This window comes from Natrix helvetica (genome assembly GCF_964273705.1).
Source record: "Natrix helvetica genome assembly, chromosome: Z".
Lineage (NCBI taxonomy): Eukaryota > Metazoa > Chordata > Lepidosauria > Squamata > Natricidae > Natrix > Natrix helvetica.
In genome coordinates, this window is record NC_138554.1 from 17,586,592 (window position 1) to 17,609,663 (window position 23,072).

General features: G+C 40.2%; 2 protein-coding genes across 2 annotated transcripts; both read right to left on the reverse strand.

Moving 5' to 3' along the window:
* Positions 1–496: 496 nt before the first annotated feature.
* LOC309401322 (C-type lectin Cal-like) lies at positions 497–3,180 on the reverse strand (the record flags this gene model as incomplete). Its single annotated transcript, XM_081970390.1, has 5 exons — positions 497–576; positions 920–1,034; positions 1,228–1,368; positions 1,784–1,875; positions 3,114–3,180. The coding sequence occupies 5 exons, from the start codon at positions 3,178–3,180 to the stop codon at positions 509–511; spliced, it is 483 nt and encodes a 160-aa protein (XP_081826516.1). The 3' UTR covers positions 497–508.
* A 10,493-nt stretch (positions 3,181–13,673) lies between these two features.
* LOC309401830 (C-type lectin Cal-like) lies at positions 13,674–15,642 on the reverse strand (the record flags this gene model as incomplete). The annotated part of the gene is made up of 5 exons (XM_081971117.1): positions 13,674–13,741; positions 14,323–14,437; positions 14,624–14,764; positions 15,166–15,257; positions 15,576–15,642. 5 exons carry the CDS (start codon positions 15,640–15,642, stop codon positions 13,674–13,676), a joined length of 483 nt encoding a protein of 160 aa, XP_081827243.1.
* Positions 15,643–23,072: the final 7,430 nt, after the last annotated feature.

Consider the following 23,072-nt stretch of genomic DNA (forward strand, 5'->3'; position numbering starts at 1 on the left):
TGAGCTCCCATGACTTGTCCCAGCTTCTCCCAACCTAGCAGTTCAAAAGCATGTAAAAATGCAAGTAGAAAAATAGGGACCACCTTTAGTGGGAAGGTAGCAGAATTCTGTGCGCCTTCAGCATTTAGTCATGTCGGCCACATGACCATGGAGACGTCTTCGGATATGGCTGGCTCTTTGGCTTTGAAACAGAGATGAGCACCGCCCCCTAGAGTCGGGAACGACTAGCACATATGTGCGAGGAGAACCTTTACCTTTAATGGAGAGGAGGGTAAATGAACCAAAAACGAAAACTTCAGAAAAGATTTGCATCAGAACATTTTTATTGATATTGCAAGACAAAAGAAAGCCTCAAAAGAAGAAGGTGGCCAAAGTGGTAGTTCTTGTAAGTTGATGTTTTGAAGAGGATGGAAGTGAACTTTATCTCTGTGGAAGGTGATGAGACTAGAAGGAAAGCAGCCCATCATAGCAACATCCTGGGAAGCACAGGGACAAGCACCAGACAACTTTACAACTCGTGTTTGCAGATGTAGGCATTACGTGTGTTGCATTGAATGTCGTTCCATTGTTTAAAGCCTAAAATGTGAATGAAAAGTATTACTATTTGAGGGGTGCTTTACTTTTTCCAAAAAAGAATGGTCTAGATAAATGAATACACACATGCAAAATACACACAAATACATATGTATGAATCTTTCTTTATAACACAAGAAAAAAAGCTTGTTTGGTTTTAATGCTGCCTTCAAAATCATCTTTATGACTGCTATTGACACTTTCATCCATTTCTCTCCTATAATTACACCTAAGAATTTTGTCCGAGGCAGATTAATGAAAAAGGATGAGATGCAAACTTGAAAATTGATTGCAAATCCATGTCGTTAAGAATATCGAAATGTCCTGCAGGCAGAGGTTTGCTTACCAGTGGATCGTCGCAGCTCCACACAGTGCTCATTGTTGTCATAGTTATCTGGCTGGTAATTCATCCAGGATTTGTAGTTATAGGTGGATTCATCAGCCCATCTCCACTTCCCAGTCTGTGGAAAGGAAATGAGCATTAGAGAATGGGAACGAAAGATTGGCTGGTAATTTTAGTCTATGATTACGAGGTATGGGATATTTAGCAGCAAAATATGGAGCAGGAGTCTACAGGATTAAGGCAAGTCAATGAACATTGTGTTATTTGCTGTTAGTGAAACATAGGAACAGAGTTAAGTCAGATGATCTCACCTGACGGACATCATGGAGTCCAATCCAGACATTGCCAAGTTCCCGTTGGTAAGTGGATACATGCTCAGCCACCAAGAGAGTCTCTGCTGTGGTAAGGATGGAGGCAAGGTGGGCCCCACGGTGATAGCTCTGGCACTCGATCTGAAGAAAGACGAAAGGAATATGAGTTCTGTGATCATTTCCCAACACCAGGATCTGTGAAACTTCCCATGTGTTGAACTTTGTAAAATTCTAAATACAGTCTATCATTTGCACAATGTGAATTGAAGGGACATTTTAAGTTTTACTAGGAGATGATAATATTACAGATCAACTTAGCCAAATCCTATATTTGCACTTAAACATGTCTCCTTCCAGCTCAAAATTTAAGAGTACCTTAATTCAGAGTGTTGGTAAAGAATATATAAGTTTGAATTATAGGATAATGAGATATATTATTTACTGTGGCTTTTCTGTGTCACAGATAAACCCAATCTAGCTATCACCCTACAATATTTTTCCTAAATCTGTAGATCATTCATTATAGAAGATGTTGATTGTGAGAAATGCTTCTTACCTCAGCTTCATGCCATGTCAACTTCTGATCAAAATATCCATAGCAGTTTCCTTGGTTTTGCAGCCATTCTCTGGCACAGGTGTCAGCTTTCACTGCATTGAAAGAGGGAAGTGAAAAAGAATATTAGAAGACAGAAGAACATGATGTTTATGTAGAATCCTGGGAACAAAAGAAATGTCTTGTGTCAGAATACAGCTGGACGAGACATTGGGGGTCTTCTAATCCAGCCCCCTGCTCAAGCAGAAGCCCCTATACTATTTCAGACAAATATTCAGACATTTCAGACATCTCTTCTTAAAAATCTCCAGTGACAAAGTACCTACAGCTTCTAAGGCAAGCTGTTCCACTGATTAATTGTCCTCATTGTTAGGAAGTTTCTCCTTAATTCCAGATTGCATCTCTCAATGGATAATTTCCAGCCATTGTTTCTTGCCTTGCCTTCTGATGCTTTGGAAAATAAGTTGACACCCTCTTCTTTGTGGTGGTTCCTCAAATATTGGAATACTGCTATCATGTCATCCCCAGTCCTTCTTTTTTCTAAACTAGCTCTGCCCAATTCCTGCAACTGTTCTTCATGTTTTTGTGTCCATGCCTTTAATCATCTTAATTGCTGTTCTTTGCATTTCCCCCCCAAAGTCTCAATATCCTTTTTGTAATGGGGTGATCAAATCTGGATGCAGAATTCCAGTGTGGTCTTACTAAGGTTTTATAAAGTGGATGAATACTTCGTGTGATTTTGATTCTATGATTATACAACCAAGGATTGTATTACTATTTTTGGCTGTTGCCATACACTGCTGGCTTATGTTTAAGTCAGGGGTGTCCAAACTTGGGAACTTTAAGACATGCTGGCTGGGGAATTCTGGGAGTTGAAGTCCACAAGTCTTAAAGTTCCCAAGTTTGGACACCCCTGGTTTAAGTGATCATCCACTAGGACTCCAAGGTCCCTCTCACAGTTACTGTTTTTGAGCCAGGTTTCACTTAATCTGTACTTGTATCTTTGGCTTTTCCTGCCTAGCTGTAACACCTTGTTTTGCTTCACATGAATTTCATGGTGTTGGATAGGGCCCATTGTTCAAATCTGTCAAGATCTTTTTGGATCCTGCACAGAAAGTTAATCTTTCACAGAATCAAATGGCTAGATTGGGTTTTCTAATTCAACATTTTGTTCAGCTTGTAGCCAACTAGGAGAAGACCCCAAGTGTGAAAGGAAGGGTTTCATTATGTGGTTATTATCACTTTGACATTAATGAGGCCCTTATTCTGTAAGATATAAAGCAAGTTGAAAGCCAATGATGTACTCGCCTTGAAATTTGTCAATGGAACTCACCTTGAAGGAAAGGACTGGTGAAGAAAATGCCAAGAAAACAAAGGCTGAAGTAGGCAAGGAGACCCATTGTTTGGCTGACCTTCAAAGACAGAAAGCAATACAAAATACAAGAAATCTGTTTTCTTCACTGACCCAAATATAGAAAGGAAGCATGCATGCATTTCTTCTTTAAGTTACATTTCTTATCCTGCTCTCTTCTTCCTTGACTCCCATAGCAGCTATATATTTAGTAAAGGATTGGATCTAAATATAATGATGTTTTCACCAGATCTATTGAAATCGGTGGGACATAAATTAATTATGAGCAAGTGCTCAGCAACTAAGCAAAGTATAAAATGAGGAAATAAAACATCTCCAAGGATCAGACCTGTCATTTGAGAGGCTCAAGAATGATCTTGTTTTAAAAGTTGTGAGTGGTACCAGGACCAAAATGAATCATTGTATGGGGTAGGTGGCCATATGTCCTATAAATAAATACATCTGGATTTCATTTTGTTTATATTAATATTAAATGAAAATTATCTAGACAGAGAGTGGCAACAATTGGACAACCTTGCTTGATCATAAATAGCTAAGCAAGATAATACGTGGCTAGTTTTGGAATGGGAGCTATCAGGAAATTGTATATGAATATGAAAAGCCAAAGAAACATCTGGAAGAAGATACTGATGAGCCACTTCTCTAAATGATATAGATTAGTCTATGAAGCCAGGTTGAATTACATGGCATGTTCTACTTGACCTTGGCTGATCTGGAAAAGCTAGATGGGTTAATAGTTTGAAAGAAAAGGAGACTATTAAGTTTTCTAAACAGGAAGGTTAAAAGAAGACAGCAGGAAATCAATTTTATACTGATCCCAAGAAAAAATATGACTGTTGTCCAAGGAGAGCTCAACTTTACCTTTTTATAATTTACATTGTGATTCTCCAATGTTATCAATTAATGGGGGCTGACAGCAATGGCTTAAACCGTGTTCTCCCTATTTAAACTTCCCAGAAATCCATGTTCATCCCTTTCTTTCACTACTTTGCTTGAAAGCCTTTGACAACATGTCCTTCTATACTTTCTATAGCCTGAGAAGTAGCCCTCTTGGTAAGAATCTTATTTATTCAGCCACTTACCTTGAGATGATCTGAATGGACAGAAGTGGTGGAGAGTCAAGTTGGATCTTTCTGATACTCTCTGGCTTTCTGAGCAAAGGTTTTATAGAGCCTAAGACAGAGATGGGGCAACATCAATGACCTGAGTCCTTCAAGGAAATCCTGGTCTGTCCTTTCCATTTTTGTGTAAATGAAGGCCAAAGTAGTAGGAAGTGGCTTGTGAACTCTATCATCAGGATCACTGAAGAAAGGGCACGATCATTTATTTCAGAATGCACACACAGCTGGAACCAGTGTTTTGACTTTGTATCCTTGATAAAGGATGTCAAATGAGACTATCAATTCTGTGAAAACATGTCTTCATTTTCCTCATTCCATTCACCTTAAAGGTAGAGAGTAGCATGGTTCAACCCACAAGTTCCCCAGCCTGTGGCAAAATTCTGATTTTTGCAATGTCAGAATTCTCCAACAGAACAGAGTTGGAGAGGACCATGGAAACATTCTAATTCAATCTCATGTTCAATCAGGAGACCCTATACCATTTCAGACAAATGGTTGACCAATCTCTTCTTAAAAACCTGCAAGGATGGAACATCCACAACTTCTGGAGGCAGCTTGTTCCACTGGTTAATTGTTCTGTCAGGAAATTTCTCCTTAGTTCTACAGTAGGTTGGTTCTCTCCTTGATTAGTTTCCATACATTACTTCTTGTCCTTCCTTCTGGTGCTTTGGAGAATATGCTGACCATCATCTTCTTGGTGGCAGCCCCTCAAATATTGTAGCACTGATATCATGTCATCCTAGTCCTTCTTTTCACTAGACTAGACATACCCAATTCCTGCAAAGGTACATGTCTCTTAGCCTCCAGCCTCCTAAACATCTTTGTTGCTCTTCTCTGCATTCTTTCCAAAATCTCAACATGCCTTTTATATCTTGGTGACCAAAATTGGATGCAGTAGTTCAAGTATGGTTTTACTAAGGCGGTAAAGTGGTACTAACACTTCATGTGATCTTGATTCTATCCCTCAGTTACTGCAGCCTAGGCTTGCATTGGCTTTTTTGGCATCTGCAGCACACTCCTAGCTCATGTTTAAATGGTTGTCCACTAGGAGAACAAGATCCATCTCACAGTTAATGCCATTGAACCAAGTTCCACATATTCTATAGCTGTACATTTGGTTTTTCTTGCCTAAGTGTAAAAATGTACTTTTCTCATCACAGAACTTCATTTTGCTAGATAGAACCCAGTGTTCAACTTTGTCAAGATCCTTCTGGATCTTGAACCTATCTTCTGGGGTGTTGGCTATTCCTGCCAGCTTGGTATCATCTACAAATTTGTTGAGTTCCCCTTCTCTTGTCTCAATTAAATAATTTATGAAGATATTGAAGAGTAATAAGATATTTTTTGTATGACATCTTCACCTCTTTCTCCTACACCTTCTCTAATTGTAATATTTATATAGCTTTATAAGAGGATTCATGTATCCTCATGAACTCCTAAAAGGAAAAGAAAGGATCCAAATGCATGACATCAGGAAAACTTAACAAACACCTGGGATGAAACAAGAGAAGCCAATGAGGGTCAGACAGATATTTTTGAACAAATTGAAGGGATGGAAGTATTGTCGACCATTTGCAATACATGATTGCTCTCCAGCTCCTCTTGGCATATCACACCACACTGTTATTCCTATCCTGCCTATTCAGTTGGAAATTCTGGAACTCTTGAAGAAACTCAACAGAATATCACAATGGTGGATAGTAGCAACATAATGCTCAGTTTAGAGAAAGTCCTAGTTTCTTAAGGAAAAAAGAATATAGATGTTATGAGGTATGATTATGAGGTTATGTGAGGAATTTTGTTGTTTATCTTAGTTATTATATGCCCAATTTCATTCATTTGGGCGCTGTCTTTAACAGAACATACATGTTTGAGCCCATTAATTGTATTTAGGGATACATTATTAAGGTCCAAGTGGAAAAAACAAAGTTCATTAAGATAGTTAACTATTTCAATAGAAAGCCTACCTCTTGAAAGACACTGTCTTCTACGTGAGGAAACAGAAGAAGGAAGGAAGAACTCTGACCTTTCTAAAAGTAGTTGAAGGGAAAAGGCCAAAATCATTTCCTCACTGGAAACATAGAATATTTCACAGATCTACAGAGTTATTATTGAGACAACATAAAGCCTGTTCTTACTACACCTCTATCAGCTCAGTGATGGCTGGAATGCCTCATGGCATTTCCCCCCTGGAATGGGGCAACTTGCCACAGCCAACTTGCTGTGACCAATTTGCCATGGACAACTCACTGTGGGATTACTCAACATGCCAACTTGCTGTAGGACAACTCACCACAGGACAATTTAATAACTCAATTTAATTTTTCAAAATAAATTTAAAAATGTTTTAATTTTTGTCATTCACATTTCATTCTGTTCCTCCTTTTGCATTCTTTCTTTAATCATTCGATTCCACCATTTCTTTGATATTAGTGTCACTCTTGACCCGCAGTGAATTGTCCCGTGGTGAGTTGGCCATGGGGTCAAACTCAAGGCCCAGGGGCCAGATCCAGCCCACAGGACTGGCTCATGGTGCCTCTGCCAGTGTAAATGGAGCTCAGGAGGGCCACATGCACCCCTCCTGAGCTCCATTTTCACTGACAGAGGGTTACAGGAGGCCGTCACAACTGAAAATGGGGCTCAGGAGTCCATTTTGTCTGGCAGAGTGCTTGGGCCACCACAAGTGCCCCCAACACTTGTGACATAGAGCTGGCCACACCCACTCATGCCCCCCGAGATCAAATCCTTGATACAGCCCTCAATAAAATTGAGTTTGACATCCCTGATCAAGGGGTATAAAAGGTTGGGGAATAGTTGTATGTGTGTATATATGTAGAGGTCAGCTGAGCAGGCCCTAATCAAATTGATTTAAATAGTGACACTATAGAAGAAGTTAAGATATGGAAAGGATTGAGACAGGGTTGTCCATTATCACCTTTATTATTTATACTATCACTGGAAGTTCTACTAACAGAAATTAGAAACAATCAAGAAATAAAGGGATAAAAATTTAAAAAGAGGAATATGAAACACAGGCATTTGAGGACGATATGGTATTCATATTAGAGGATCCATTAAAATCAGGAATTAAATTAATCCAAAAAATAGAGGAATTCGGTAAGGTAGCGGGACTTAGAATTAATAAGAACAAAACAAAGATCATTACAAAGAATTTTACTAAAAAACAAGAGCAAGAATTAGAGGAAAACATGGGAATGCAAATAGCAAAAAAAGTAAAGTACCTAGGAATTTGGCTGACAGGGAAACGCTCAACAATTAAAGAAGATAATTATGTTAAAATGATTCAGAAAATTAAGAAGGATCTGGAAAATTGGAGGAAACTACAAATATCCTTAATGGGAAGAATTGCCATCATTAAAATGAATATACTACCAAAAATTATTTTTATTTCAAGTGGTGCCCATTAGCCAAGAGAATTTTTTCCCCATAGATTTAAACAAATTAATTGCACAGTTTATTTGGTCAGGGAAAAAAACCATAAATGAAATTAAAATTGTTACAAGACTGTAGAGAAAGAGGAGGATTTGGACTTCCTGATTGGGAGCTTTATTATCAAGCAGCAGCTCTCACCTGGATAAAGGACTGGATCAATTTGAAAAACAGAAGATTATTAACAATAGAAGGTTATAATTTGGAATTGGGTTGGCACGCCTTTATTTGGGATGGGAAACACAAGATTCATAGCTATTTCCAAAAACATTTAATTAGAAAAGCTCTACTACAAACATGGTTAAAAATCAAAACAAAACATTACACTAAAATCCCAACCTGGCTATCTACCATGGAAGCTCTGATATACCTGAACGTATTGGACATAAACAAGATAATAAGATATAAAGACATATTAGACAACCAAGAAAGGCTAAAAACAAAGCAAGAACTGAAAGATGAGGGAATAGATATTGGCTGGTGGCCCTATTTACAAATACAGGCAAGGTATAAAAAAGACAGGGAAAGGGACGGATTCTATAAGGAGCCGCAAGAGCTGGATAAAATTTTACAGGGAACCGAAGAAAAATTGATTAAAAAAATATATCACTACTTATTAAAATTTAAAACGGAAGAAGAAACTGTGAAAGAAACGATAATAACATGGGCGATAAACTTTGGGTATAGTATAGAATTGGCGGAAAGGGAAAAAATTTAGGAAATAAACTACAAATTAACGATGGCAACGGCTTATAGAGAGAACATGTACAAGATGTTCTACAGATGGCACCTTCCACTAGCGAGAATGGCAAAAGTGTTCCTGGAATGTTCACCTATCTGCTGGAAATACAACAAACAACATGGAACATACTACCATATGTGGTGGATGTGCACAGCTGCGAAAAAGTATTGGAAATAATAATAATAATAATAATAATAATAATAATAATAATAATAATAATAATGATAATAATAAATTTTATTTCTAGACCGCACCCTTTCCTTGGCAGGACTCGGGGCGGTGTACAGTCATGTTAAAACCATATACAAATACATAGACAGAAGCGTAGACGTAGACGTAGACATAGACGTAAACGGAGGAGGTAAAAAATATACTGTACAGTTCTTAATTAAAATACAAATACAATTAAAATTCCCTTTAAAAATTCCCCAATAAAATGTTTAAAATGTTTGCCAGGAGATTGTTTGCCAAAAAGATTGGCTAGAGGAGATTACTACACATCAAATTGCACTAAAACCTGAATTATTTTTGTTTAGAGATTATAAAAGGAAATTATGAAAAAAAAAATACTACATACTTAATTTTACACATCGTTACGGCAGTGAGAGTTATATTCGCACAAAACTGGAAAAATAATTATATACCAACAGAAGAAAATGTAATTAAAAAAATATTGGAATGTGCAGAGATGGATAGGCTCACAGATGAACTAAAAGAGAAAGACGAATCTGAATACTACTCCGTATGGGATTTATTGTACAATTGGCTAGAGGAAAGGAGGGGAAAAGCAGGAAAGCAAAAAAGAAAGGAAGAAAGATGAACAAAACAATAGACAACTACAAAACCAGAAAAGGATTAAAAGATTGAAATATGAGATAGACTATAGCAAATAAATATTACACAAAATGACGTAAATATAGTAAAAACTGTTACACATAGAATATATAGAATATTACATATAGAATGAAAAAAATACATAGAATATTACATATAGAATGAAATAATGTAAATGCACAAATATATAAAGTCATAGTTACAAAAGATTTAATATATTATATATTATACAAAATGACATAAATGTAGTAAAACTGCTACACATAGAACATATAGAATATTATATTAGAATGAAAAAAATGTACGAAGTAATGCAAATACACAAATATATAAAGTCATAGTTATAAAAGATTTATTGGTATAGATAAAACGGACACAACAGACAGGTACAAAAAATGTAATGTGTTGCAAAGACGTGAAGTTTGTACAAACAAAATAAAATGTATTTAAAAAACCAAATTGATTTAACTGTGTGTTACAAGACAATCCTTAATTTCAAAAGTGATTGGTGATGATAATAATAATGATACAATACTTGCCTAAAAATTATACTAATCTATATAGGACAATCAAATAGTCTGAGCCAGTTGATTAAAGTACTACCATCAATAGTATTAAAAAGAAACAATTAGAGATCCAGGAAGATCAGTTAATTCTCTTTTTTTTCTTCATGCCTTGATAGACCCTTCAGTATAATAAATATATATTTTTGAAGCTCAAACATTTCTTATAAGAAGTTGGGAAATAGATAATCTTTTTTTCCAAAGTGTTTTTTTAACTAGTTAGCCAAAATTATTTGAGACATAAATTAGATGACCTGCTGTCTTAATCTGATAATTCTAGGGTGATATATTCACTTTTCATGACATCCCTTGACTTCTTTTCACAAAGTATGTGACTACTTGGTTGGCCAACATTATCAAGTTAATCTCAAGTCATGGATCATTTTGTGGGACTTTAGCAGCACAATTTCTATTCAGGTTTTGTTTTGAGAGGAATAGTCAGTGTCCTATTTCCCCTATTTATGAAGGATCAGATTTCCATTGCCTCAATTTATCAATATGGTGTGAAACTTTTGCTTCCATCCCCAACTTCTTCTGTCCTCCTCTTCAGTGATGGGCATTGCTCTCTGCAGAAGACAAATCTCACTCATGGGGCAATATCAATTATAATGCAAAGGCTGGTCATTCCAGAAACAAGTTAAAAAGATAAATGTTTAAGAGATTCACCAGGTAAGGTGCAGCGATTAGAAAGTAATTTATGACGTAGTCAGGGGGCAAGTTATGCATCATCTTCTGCTGAAAATTGTAACATTACTCATGCAGTTTCATCCAGAGGTGGGTTCCAACTTCTGTTACTTCCGGTTTGCTCAGGGACGTGCTTGATATGTGCTATGCATGCGCAGTAGTAAAAAATGGCTTCTGGGCATTTTTTGTGTGCAATAGACCTGGTTTGGGGTGGGGGTGGCATGTGACCGAGTTACTAACTACTTAGCCGAACTGGTCTGAACCAGTAGAAACCCACCTCTGGTTTTACCTCCCCAAACGTGATGAGTCAAATAGTATGATAGAGAAAGTTGGGAAAATTCAAAACAGACAGTAATGATTCTAGACAGGGATGTGCGGTCAGGGGAGGCAGGGGAGGCAGAGCCTCACCTCTCTTCATGAAATAATAGTATATAATATTATATACTATATATATATATATATATATGTAACATACATACATACATACATACATACATACATGTATATATATATATATGTATGTATGTATGTATGTATGTATGTATGTATGTATGTATGTATATGTATATATATATATAATATTATAATATTATATACATAATATTATAATATTATATACATCCGTCTGGCCGCGCCCAGGAGCTGCGGAGGCAGAAATGTTGTCGGCGCTCCCGGATGACGAAGCCACGAAAGTGACTGGGGAACGACAAGAACCTTCCTGCCTCTGCTGGATTTCGCGCGCTCTCGCGACTGCAATATGCAGTCGTGAGGAGCGCGCAAAGTCCAGCAGAGGCAGGAAGGTTCTCGTCGTTCCCCAGTCACTTTCGAGGACTGCGGAGCGCGAGCTGGCGGAGCACGCTCAGGAAGGCGGGGAATGGGATCACGTGTGCTGGAGGCTGAGGCAGCCTCATCCTCCAGCACACGTGGTCCCATTCCCCGCCTTCCTGATGACGTCACCAGCCTCACCAGCCATAAACCTCACCACACGTCACTGATTCTAGATAGGTCCTATATATGGAAAACAACAATGCTGTTTTTCTGGGTACTGAACGGATATGTCTGGCATTGTTTTCTTCTGTAATATATCTTGATTTCCTAGTTTATTCTACAATACTGATGGCTTCTTTTCTAAGCAGAATTTGATCCTGTTTAGCTTCTAAATCCAGGAAGATTGGCCAGATGGTAATGTCTGCTAAGGTAGGAAAGGGATACATTTTTATATTCTTTGATTGATTTTTGAAGATCCTATTGCTTCGAGGCCCATGTGTATAGCTTGCAATCCATTTATTATCTGATAAAGAGGGAATCCATGATCCAATATTTGAGGGGCTGCCATAGAGAGAAAGGGGTCAAGTTATTTTCCAAAGCACCCAAAAGCTGGACAAAGTATAATGGATGGAAACTAATCAAGAATAGATTCGACCTATAAATAAGGAGACATTTTCTGACAGTGAGAACAATCAACCAACATAGCAGGTTGCTTCAGAAGTTGTGGGAACTTCATCACTGGAAGCTTTCAAGAAAAACTGGTTTGCCATTTGTCAGTAATGGTGTAGGGCCTCCTGCTTGGGTGGGGGTTGTACTAGATGGCCTACAAGGTCCCTTCCAGCTCCGTTGTTAAATTCTGTTCTGTTCAGGACAATTTCATGTACTATATCCATAGACACAATGCATTCTATTGTCAAGTGAGTCATGGAACATTTTTTTAAAAACCCAGCAACCGAACTGGTCTGTATTCATTCAGCTCCCTGATGGAGAATTTCTTAGGAACCTGGATGATAATAAAGCATGTGAAGCAAGAAGAGACACAATACATCTCCAGTGATTTAAAGATGTGGATGAAGTTGACGGCCAGTTGTTCAGCACAGGCTTTCAAGCAAGAAGTAGTTCCTTCATCTGGACCTGATATTTTTTTGGATCTTTTGTCTATGAAATAGACCTTGGACATTTTTTTCTAAGATCACCAGAGGTGGAGGGCCCAGAGGAATGGAGATAGGTGTACGAGATTTGGCTATTGTTGGTGTATCTGAGGTGGGGAAGGTAACAGTAGATCAGCCCCACTTCTGTGATCTCCTCTCACACCTACAGTAGAACACATTCAGGTCATCTGCCAATTGACAATTCTCTTCAGTAAGGAGGGAATTCTGCTTTAGCCAATGATGTTGATTCATTGGTTAAGAACTAACTCATCACCATATTTTTCAGAGTATAAGACACACCTTTTTCCCTCAGAAAAGAGGGTGAAAATCTGGCTGTGTCTTATACACTGAATACAGCATTTTTGTTCTCCCAAAACCCCACCCCTTCACCATACATAGCCTTTAGTAGGCTTCCAGAGTGCTCCTGGGGGCTGGTGAGGGCAGGAAGGAGCAAAAATTGGCTGTTTTTTGCTCATTTTTGCCCGCCAGCCCCCAGAGGAGCCTCTATAAGCCTCCCATTTTTTGACAAAAAATGGGCCCATTTTTATGAAAAACGGGCTACTTTTGGGAGGTCTGCAGAGTGCAAAAACTTTTTTTTAATTTGCCTCTTCAAAATCTTGGTGCGTCTTATACTCCGAAAAATCCAGTAGTTAGGCACTAATGAACCACAGTTGTTGGTTCATTAGTTAAGAACTGATTTCTCAGCTTTTTGGAGTAGCTACCCTGATCTCCTTTGTTAATGCATTCTACCCTGATCTCCTTTGTTAATACATTCCTGGCCTGATTGTACAGAATATTGTACAAGATAGTACGAGACTATGCAAGGTAGGTAGAACATGGGATTTGTGCAAGAACACCTTTTGATAAATGAGCAACATGCATACGTTCTACACTTATGCTGAGAAATAGGCACGAAAGGACTCTTGTCTTCCTTTGCATGTTGCTACTGGGGAGGAGCATTAATGAACCAAGAATGAAAACTTCAAAAAAGATTTGCATCAGAATATTTTTTATTAATATTGCACTGTATGCAAGCCATGAGAAAGGCCAAGAAGAAGAAGACCAAAGAGGCAGTTCTTGCGAGTTAGTAATGTTTTGAAGAGGCTGGAAGAGAATTATATTTCTGCAGAATGTGAAGACATAATAATGTAAGTGGGAAGGCAACACCTTAGCATTGTGGAAAGCACTGGGAGAAGCTTCAGGCACCTTTAGAGCTCATGTTTGCAGATATAAGCGTTGCGTACATTGCACTGAACATCATTCCATTGTTTAAAGCCTAAAATAGAAACAATACGAAAAATGCTGATATTATTATTTGCTATAAAGAAAAGGTCTTTATTTCTTCCTCAAATGTGTAGGATCCACAGGAATCAGATTATGTACACATATGCATACATGTCTGTGTATATCTAATGGGACAAATTATGAAATTTGGTTTGAATTCCATCTTTTGAACTACTGAGTCTTATCCCCTTCTGTTAAGATGTTTATCCACTTCATCCTCAAATTAGATCAAATAATTTCTCGCTGAACTAATGTTGACAAAGGATTAGATGCAATTTAGCAACCAATTTTAAATATATATCATCTCCAATTGGGGAAAACATAGCAACTATTACAAGGTATCCAATGTAACATCATTGTCTTTCATGTGAAATGGACTCTAATCAGTTATCTAAAGAAATTAAACTAAACATTTTGGTCATATTTTAAGTTTTCTTGCTTCCTTAGATCCTGAAGAAATAAACGGCTGCTGCTGAAGAGATAGACAGACCAAATTACCTATGAATCCCCATAGACTGAGAAAAATTGGAAACTTCTGGAGAAGTTCAGAGAACCTTTGAGAAGTTTGGTTACCTGTGGATCGTCGCAGCTCCACGCACTGCTCATTGTTGCCATAGTTGTCTGGCTGATAGTTCATCCAGGATTTGTAGTTGTAAGTGGATTCATCAGCCCATCTCCACTTCCCGGTCTGTGGAAAGGAAATGTGCTCCAGAGAATTAGAACTTTGTCTAAAGATGGACTGGTAATATTTATCTATGATTATGAGTGTTTTAATAGGTGAAGTATTGAGCAGGAGTCTATTGGATTTAGGCAAGTCAATAAACATTGTGCCACTGCACATAAATAAGGGCAGGGTTAAGTTAGATGATCTTACCTGACGGACATCATGGAGTCCAATCCAGACATTGCCAAGTTCCTGTTGATAAGTGGAGATGTGCTCAGCCACCAGGAGAGTCTCTGCTGTGGTAAGGATGGAGGCAAGGTGGGCCCCACGGTGATAGCTCTGGCACTCGATCTGAAGAAAGACGAAAGGAATATGAGTTCTGTGATCATTTCCCTATTGCAGGATCTGTGAAACTTCCCATGTGTTGAGTTAAGCTTCATAGAATTCCAAATGTGGTCAATCCTTATTGCAATATGAATTGAAGATTTTTAAATCTTACTGGAAGATGCTAATATTACACATCAATGTAGTCCAATCCTGTATTTGCACTTAAAATTCTTTCTTTCCAGCTCAAAACTCAAGACTATCTTTAGTCGGTAAAGGATATATAAGTTCCAGATGCAAAATGTTGAGATATGTTGTTTATTGTACTTCAGGATTTGAAGAACAGATAATCCCAATCTATTCATCATCCTATAATGTTTTTCCTAAACATGTAAAGTATTCATTACAAAAGATGTTGATTGTCCTACCTCAGCTTCATGCCATGTCAACTTCTGATCAAAATACGCATAACAGTTGCCTTGGTTTTGCAGCCACTCCCTGGCACAGGTGTCAGCTTTCACTGTTTAAAGTTTAAAATAGAGAATGACATGATGTGTATATAAAATGCTGAGAACATAAGGAACATCTTTCTAAATCGGGTTGCCGAATTCAACAGTTTCTTCACAGTGGCCAACTAGAAGAACTTAAGAAGAAAACCAAGTATAAAAGGTAATATTGGAGACCTTTTATTATGTAATCTCCATCACTTTGACGTCAATGAGGCTCTTATGCTGTAAGATACCAAAGCAACTCTTGCTTCTTATATATATTTTTTAAATGGTGCAAGGTGTTGAAAACCAGTGATGCACTCCTATTGAAATATGTCAATGGAACTCACCTTGAAGAAAAGGACTGGTGAAGAAGATGCCAAGAAGACAAAGGCTGAAGTAGGCAAGGAGACCCATTGTTTGGCTGACCTTCAAAGAGATAAAGGAATACTAAACACAAGAAATATATTTCTTGTCTGATACTCATCCATCCAATGCCAAAAAGGAAGCATGTTCGTTTCCTCTTTAAATTAAAATTCTTATGCTGCTTTCCTCTTCCTCGACTCCCACAACAGTTTATATATTTAGTGAAGTGTTGGAACCAAATGTAATTCAATGGATTATGTCCAGTGAAATCAGTGTGATATAAATTAACCAGGAGCACTGTGCAGCAGGTGTAGTAAGCAAAAAATAAAACAGGGAAGGAAATCATCTGCTTTGAGAGTCAAGCGTGTCACTTGAGAGGGCCTCACAATGACCTTGTTTTAAACGTTGTGAGAGGAGCAAAGACAAAATCGAGTCATTGTATGAGATACAATGACAGGCAGCCATGTAAATTCTCCAAATAAATGCATAAATAAATAAACCTAGGATTTCATTTCATTGACAACTTCTGGAGGCAAGCTGTTCCAACAATTAATCAGTGAAACAACTTGCCTCCAGAAGTTGTGAATTCCCCAACACTGGAAGTCTTTAAGAAGATGTTGGATAGCTATTTGTCTGAAAGGGTATAGGGTTTCCTGCCTAGGCAGGGGGTTGGACTAGAAGACCTCCAAAGTCCCTTCCAACTCTACTATTGTATTGTATTGTATTGTATTGTATTGTATTGTATTGTATTGATATTAACATTAAATGAAAATTACTCAGGATGGTAGTAGCTACAACCTTGACCGGTCATGAAAAACTAAGCAGTATCAGACATGGTTACTTTCTGGGTGAGACCTGGCAGGAAATTGCAAGATGGTACACGAGGTCAAAAGTCAAAGAACTATCTGGAAAACCATAGAGGTGAACCACTTCTCTAAAGGACATGTACCAAGGCTGAGCTAGACAGCAACATCTACTTGATCTTGACTGATCTGGAAAAACTTGATGGATTGATAGTTTAAAAGAAGGGAAGACCATAAAGTCTCCTAGAAGAAGTAGTCAGAGGGAAAATGCTTTTATACTGATGCCAAGAAAAAAAAAAGATTGCTATTATAGTCACAAGGAGAGCTCAAACTTTACTTTTTTTTATTTAAACACTTAAACATACACATAACTTACAAACCACACAGGAACTGCACGTTCCTTCTTACAGCAGATACATATCGGTGCATCTTTATAGTTATTTTTCCCCTACCATACCTTCAAAATTTACATTTGTGGGTCATTTTGTTTCTTACTCCTTTACTTAGTTGTTTATGTTTAGTCATTTGTATCAGACGTTCATATTACCCTTGTTCTATTCTATATATTTTTCTATTTTTGTATATCCTATTCTTCCTACCTTCTTATCACTGTTTCCAAGTTCTTCTACAATACATTTTACATTTCCTGATTTCTTATTTCTATAATCTAACCATTTGCACCATTTCCCCCAAACTAAGTAGTACTCTGATTCTTCCTTTCCTTGAATTTCCTTAGTCAACTTGTCCATCTCCGCACATTCTAAGATATTCCGTATTGCCTTGTCTTCATTCAGTGTTCTGTTGTTGTTCCATTTCTGTGCATATGTTATTCTGGCTGCAGTAATAAAACTTTACTTTTTTATGAGTTATATAAGGGTTCCCCAGCCTTACAGATTAATGGGAGTTGTGCAGCAATGGCTAAAACTGTGTTTCTCATTCTTATATTTAAGGATTCTCAGAAATCCTTGTTTATAATCCTCTAAACTACTTTGCCATCAAAGCCTTTCTATACTTCTATACTTTCTACCACCTAGAAGAAGCCCTCTTAGTAACAATCTTATTTTTCCAGCAGCTTACCTTGGGTTGTTCTTCTCTTTCTGAATGAACAGAAGTGATGGAGAGTCAAGTTGGATCCCTCTCAGATGCTTTCTTGCTTTATGAGCAATGGTTTTATAGAGCCCAAGACAGATATGGTGCAACATCAATGACCCAAGGTCCTTCAAGGAAATCCTGGTCTGTCCTTTGCAGTTTTGCATAACTAAAAGCGAAAGCGGTGTGAAGAAATTTGTGAACCCAATCATAAGAAATAATGAAGAAAGAGCATTATGATTTATTTTGAGAATGTACACACAGCTGAAACCATTGGTCTGACTTTGTATCCTTGAGAAAGGGTATCAAACGGAGACGACCAATTCTGCCATGAAAACATGTCCATTTTCCTCATTCCATTGACTTCAAATGCCAGAGATTAGCCTGATTCAACCCAAGAGTTTCCTGTTCTGTGGCAAAATTCTGTTTTCTACACTGTCCTTGCTTAATATCTTTTTCATAAGACATCTGTTTCTTTCTCCTACTTCTCTAATTATAATATTTATTCCATTTCATAAGAGGAATCAGGAAGAATGGATGAAAGTGGAGAACAGAATTCAAGATTATAATGGATTAAGAAGAGAAGACATCTGTATAGTCTATTATTATTGTGAGTTGATTTTTCCACTCAGGTGAAAATATGTGTTCAGGTCCATCAATACAGCAGATTTAGATGTGTTACTTTGCTACCTTGAACTCTTAAAAGGAAAATAAAGGATCCAACTCCATGTTCTCTGGTACAGGTAAAGGTTCCCTTCATAGATATGTGCTAGTCGTTCCCGATTCTAGGAGACTCCATTTCAAAGCTGAAGAGCCAGGGCTGTCTGAAGACGTCTCCGTGGTCATGTGGATGGCATGGCTTAATGCTGAAGGCGCACGGAACACTGTTACCTTCCCACCAAAGGGACTTTTTCCCCCCTTTTCGAACTGCTAGGTTGGCAGAAGCTGTGAGAAATAATGGGAGCTCACTCTGTTACGTGGCACTAGGATTTCGAACCACCGAACTGCCGCCCTTTCTGATCGACAAGCTCAGTGTCTTAGCTACTGAGCCACCATGTCCATCATGCTCTCTGGAGACTTTTATAATTCCTGGAATGAAACAAGGGAAGTGTCATTGAGTGTCAGGCAGCCATTTTTGAACAAATTGAAGGAATGGACATATTGCAGATCATTTCCAATACACGATTGTTCTCCAGCTGCTCTTGGCATATCACACCACACTCCTTTGTATGGTGTTGTAGATCATTTCCAATACACGATTGTTCTCCAGCTGCTCTTGGCATATCACACCTGTCAGGTCTGTAATTCTGTTCCTTTTAGGATCTTTGGCCTGCCACATATTTAAAACATATATATATATATTATGCTGTTTCATTGGTATAGTAGTTGGGAGGGGGGAATAGAAAGGAGTAGGATTGTGGAATGTATTGTTATGGATTTCTTAGAAGCTCAAGGTCGTCTTTTGTCTCCGCACCTCGACACCTGGCTGGAAGAAGAGGGGTGTACATGCCAGCGTGGAAGATGAAGATTGGACCATGTGAAGAATTATGGGGTGTGGGGATAGATGATGAACTTTTAACTGGGTGAACTCACCGGATGTACGTTAGAGTTGAAATTCAACAGCATAATGCCAAAATGCCTGTCTTATTAAATTGGAGTTTTAAGGATCACTTTGCCTTGGACAATGATTTAATTCTGCATGATATTTGGAACGCTGACAACACCACACTCCTTTGTATGGTGTTGTTCCTGTCCTGCCTATTTAGTTGGAAACTCTGAAACTCTTGCAGAAACTCAACAAGATATCAGAATGGTGGATAGTAGCAACATAATGGTTGGTTTAGAAAGATACCCAGCTACTTGAGAAGAAAAAAGAATATGATGCATGGTAGCACAGGGACCTTTGTTGCTAACTTTATTAATTGTCTCTTCATTTCATTCATCTAGGCTCTACCTATTGCAGAACATTCATGTTTGAATACAACCAAGCTCATTAATAGTTTTTTGGGGGGATGCATCATTAAGGTCCCAAATATAAGAATAAAGTTCATTATGGTAGTTAACTGTTCCAATAGAAAGCCTACCTCTTGAAAGACTCTGCCTTCCATGTGGGAAAGGAGAAGAAGGAAGGAAGAACTCTGACCTTTCTAAAAGAAGCTGAAGGGGAAAAGCCAAGGTCATTTCCTCACTTGAAACACAGAGTATCTTGTAGATCTAAAGAGCCATCATTGGGCAACCTAAAACCCATTCTTATTACTCATTTATCAGCACAATGATGGCTGAAATGCTTCGTGACTGTTGTGGCCCGCCAGCGGCCAGTGGAGCTGGCAGAAGATTCAGACAGTGAGGAGGTTGGGGAAGAACATGGGCCAGTCCTGTAGTCTGGGGAAGGCTCTGATGAGGGCTCTGTGTCGGAGGCAGAGAGGGGGCCAGAGCTGTATGCCAGTTATCATCTGCCTTCAGAGTCGGACATCAATGAGACAGACGAATAGCTGGAGCCTGTTCCCAGTGTGCGCTTGTGCAGAGTTGTCAGACGAAGGGAATAGCTAAAGAACAGGGGTCAACTTGGGAGTAAGGCCAGACAATGAATGCCCCCTCCCAGAGGAAATAAAAGAGGAGTGAAAGGGGAGTGGAGTTTTCAGGAGACAATTCATTCGCTAATTGGTTCGTGACTCTCTGAGACTCCTTGCCAAGTTCTGCAGATATCAGCCTGTCAGCTCTCCAAGTCAGATAAGGTCTGTGACCGTAAATCCTCTTTTGAAAGACTTTGCCAACAGAATTCACAGCAAATTAATAAAAGGGGTTTTTGCCGGGACATGGAGTTTGTTTCATTCTCACTAAAGTTCATACGTTCCTAACCACCATTATATTAAGGATTTAGTGAAGGTGTAAACCTGGTAAGGAAGTAACCTTGAAGGTGTAAATCTGATGAGGACAGGAAGTGTCCTGTCAGTCACTAATGGTGACTCATCCAATGAAAGGAAAGCAGAAGAAGGAACAAGTATGAATAAAGGAGAAATTTCCAGCTAATACCCTTTATGGTGTCCGAAAGTGGTGTCCAAGGTCTAAATGGCAAGGATTTCAAATATTGTCACCACCAGATATTGTGGAATGGAGAAGTTAGTAAGAATGGAAATGTTACCAGTTCACCTCATGTAACTGGACACCAGGTCTTCTAATGTAAGCTAGAGTTCTCCTTTGCAAGACAATTCAGATATCCTCGGTGTTTTCAAAGCATCCATTGGACTCTTAATTATGTTCTGGTGCACTGAGGCAGATAAATCAGCCCAAGTAGGTAGAGAAATCCATTTTACAGGCCCTAATCCCATGATTTCCTTCAGATATTTATTCAGCATTTCTATCCCCTCCTTGGGAACATAGCCATGTTTCTTATTTATTTCATGTATTATCCTTCTGGTAAACTCACAAGATTTGTTTTTCTTGCCATGTAAGGTATATACCCGAACCAGACTATGTTGTTTCTGTTGTCATCTAATACTATATGTGGGTATATGCACAATTCTGTATTTATCTGTATTTATTTATTTATTCATTCTGTTATATGATGTAGTGCAATGACGTGCGGTGACTGGTGAGGCTGGTGACGTCATCAAACCACGTGGTTGCTCCGATCGCACGGGCGCAGCCCAAACGGAGAAGTTTCTTCAGCTCCAGCCTCAATCAGCGCAGCCGCGGCCCCCTTCATCTTGCCTCAGGAAGGAGGGGAATGGTACCATGTGTGCAGGGGAAGGGGATTGCGGCTCTGCTAATCTGAGGCTGTGCGCTGAGGAGCCACCTGCACACGTGGTCCCATTCCCCTTGCAAGGATCCCGGGCTCGCCCGATGCAAAAAATGCCTAGGTACTGTGTTTCCCCGAAAATACAACCTGTCCCGCGCTCACTGACCTAGCGTTATCCCGAAAGCGCCAAGTTACAGGAGCCAGGGGTGGGGGGAGCGCTCATGTTGCTTGCTGCCTTTGGTATACCGCTAGGTTGGGGAGTGGCATTCTGTCCGGCCAGAGGGGAGAGTTGACAGGCGGCTGCTCTCTTGTGAACTGGCTCCCGAAGAGCCGGGCACAGCAGCAGCCGCCCGGCAAATCCCCTCTCCAGCCGGGAAAAGCGCCATTCACTGACCTCCGCAGCCGCCCGGCAAATCCCCTCTCCAGCCGGGAAAAGCGCCATTCACTGAACTCAGCAGCCGCCCGGCAAATCCCCTCTCCAGCCGGGAAAAGCACCATTCACTGACCTCAGCAGCCGCCCGGCAAATCCCCTCTCCAGCCGGGAAAAGCGCCATTCACTGACCTCAGCAGCCGCCCGGCAAATCCCCTCTCCAGCCGGGAAAAGCGCCATTCACTGACCTAGGGGGTACCAAGCCCTTGCGCAGCTCTCCCAGGCCACCGCCGCTGGCTGCTGCTGCCCGCCGCTGCCCACCGCTGCCCCGCTCCGCTCTGCGCATAACTTCCAAACTCCAAAACTTCCAGCATCGGCCGCTCTAGGAGTGCTCTCTATGGTGGGCTGGCTGCCGGACAGAGAGTTTTCCGGACAGAGTCTTCCAGCAGCCGGCCCACCATAGAGAGCACTCCTAGAGCGGGCGATGCTGGAAGTTTTGGAGTTTGGAAGTTATGCGCAGAGCGGAGCGGGGTGGCGGGGGGCGGCGGCGGGTAGCAGCAGCCAGCAGCGGTGGCCTGGGAGAGCTGCGCAAGGGCTTGGTACCCCCTAGGTCAGTGAATGGCGCTTTTCCCGGCTGGAGAGGGGATTTGCCGGGCGGCTGCTGAGGTCAGTGAATGGCGCTTTTCCTGGCTGGAGAGGGGATTTGCCGGGCGGCTGCTGCTCTGCCCGGCTCTTCGGGAGCCAGTTCACAAGAGAGCAGCCGCCCGTCAACTTTCCCCTCTGGCCGGACAGAACGCCACTCCCCAACCTAGCGGTATACCGAAGGCGGCAAGCAACGTGAGCGCTCCCCCCACCCCCGGCTCCTGTAACTTGGCGCTTTCGGGATAACGCTAGGTCAGTGAGCGCGGGACAGGTTGTATTTTCGGGGAAACACGGTACCTAGGTATTTTTTGCATCGGGCGAGCCCGGGATCCTTGCAAGGGGAATGGGACCACATGTGCAGGCGGCTCCTCAGCGCACAGCCTCAGATTAGCAGAGCCGCGATCCCCTTTCCCTGCACACGTGGTCCCATTCCCCTCCTTCCTGAGGCAAGATGAAGGGGACCGCGGCTGCGCTGATTGAGGCTGGAACTGAGGAGCCTCCTGCACACGTCCCATTCCCCTTGCAAGGATCCTGGGCTCGCCCGATGTAAAAAATGGCGAGATCGGCACACTTGGGGCTGCTGCTGAGATGTCCAGGGAGGCTAAAGCAAGCCGCGCGCCTCTCCCAGCCACTTTCACGGCTTCCCGGAGTATTTTTTTTAATATTTTCATGATGAGAGCGGTGAGGCTCTGCCTCCCCTGCCTCCCCTGACTGCACGTCACTGATGTAGTGTATATTGGAGGTAGTGACCCTTTGAGAGCTGTATGCAGCAAATTTTCACTTTAATGTATGCTGATTAGTCTACATTCAAAGTGACAATAAAGTTACTGTTCTGTTG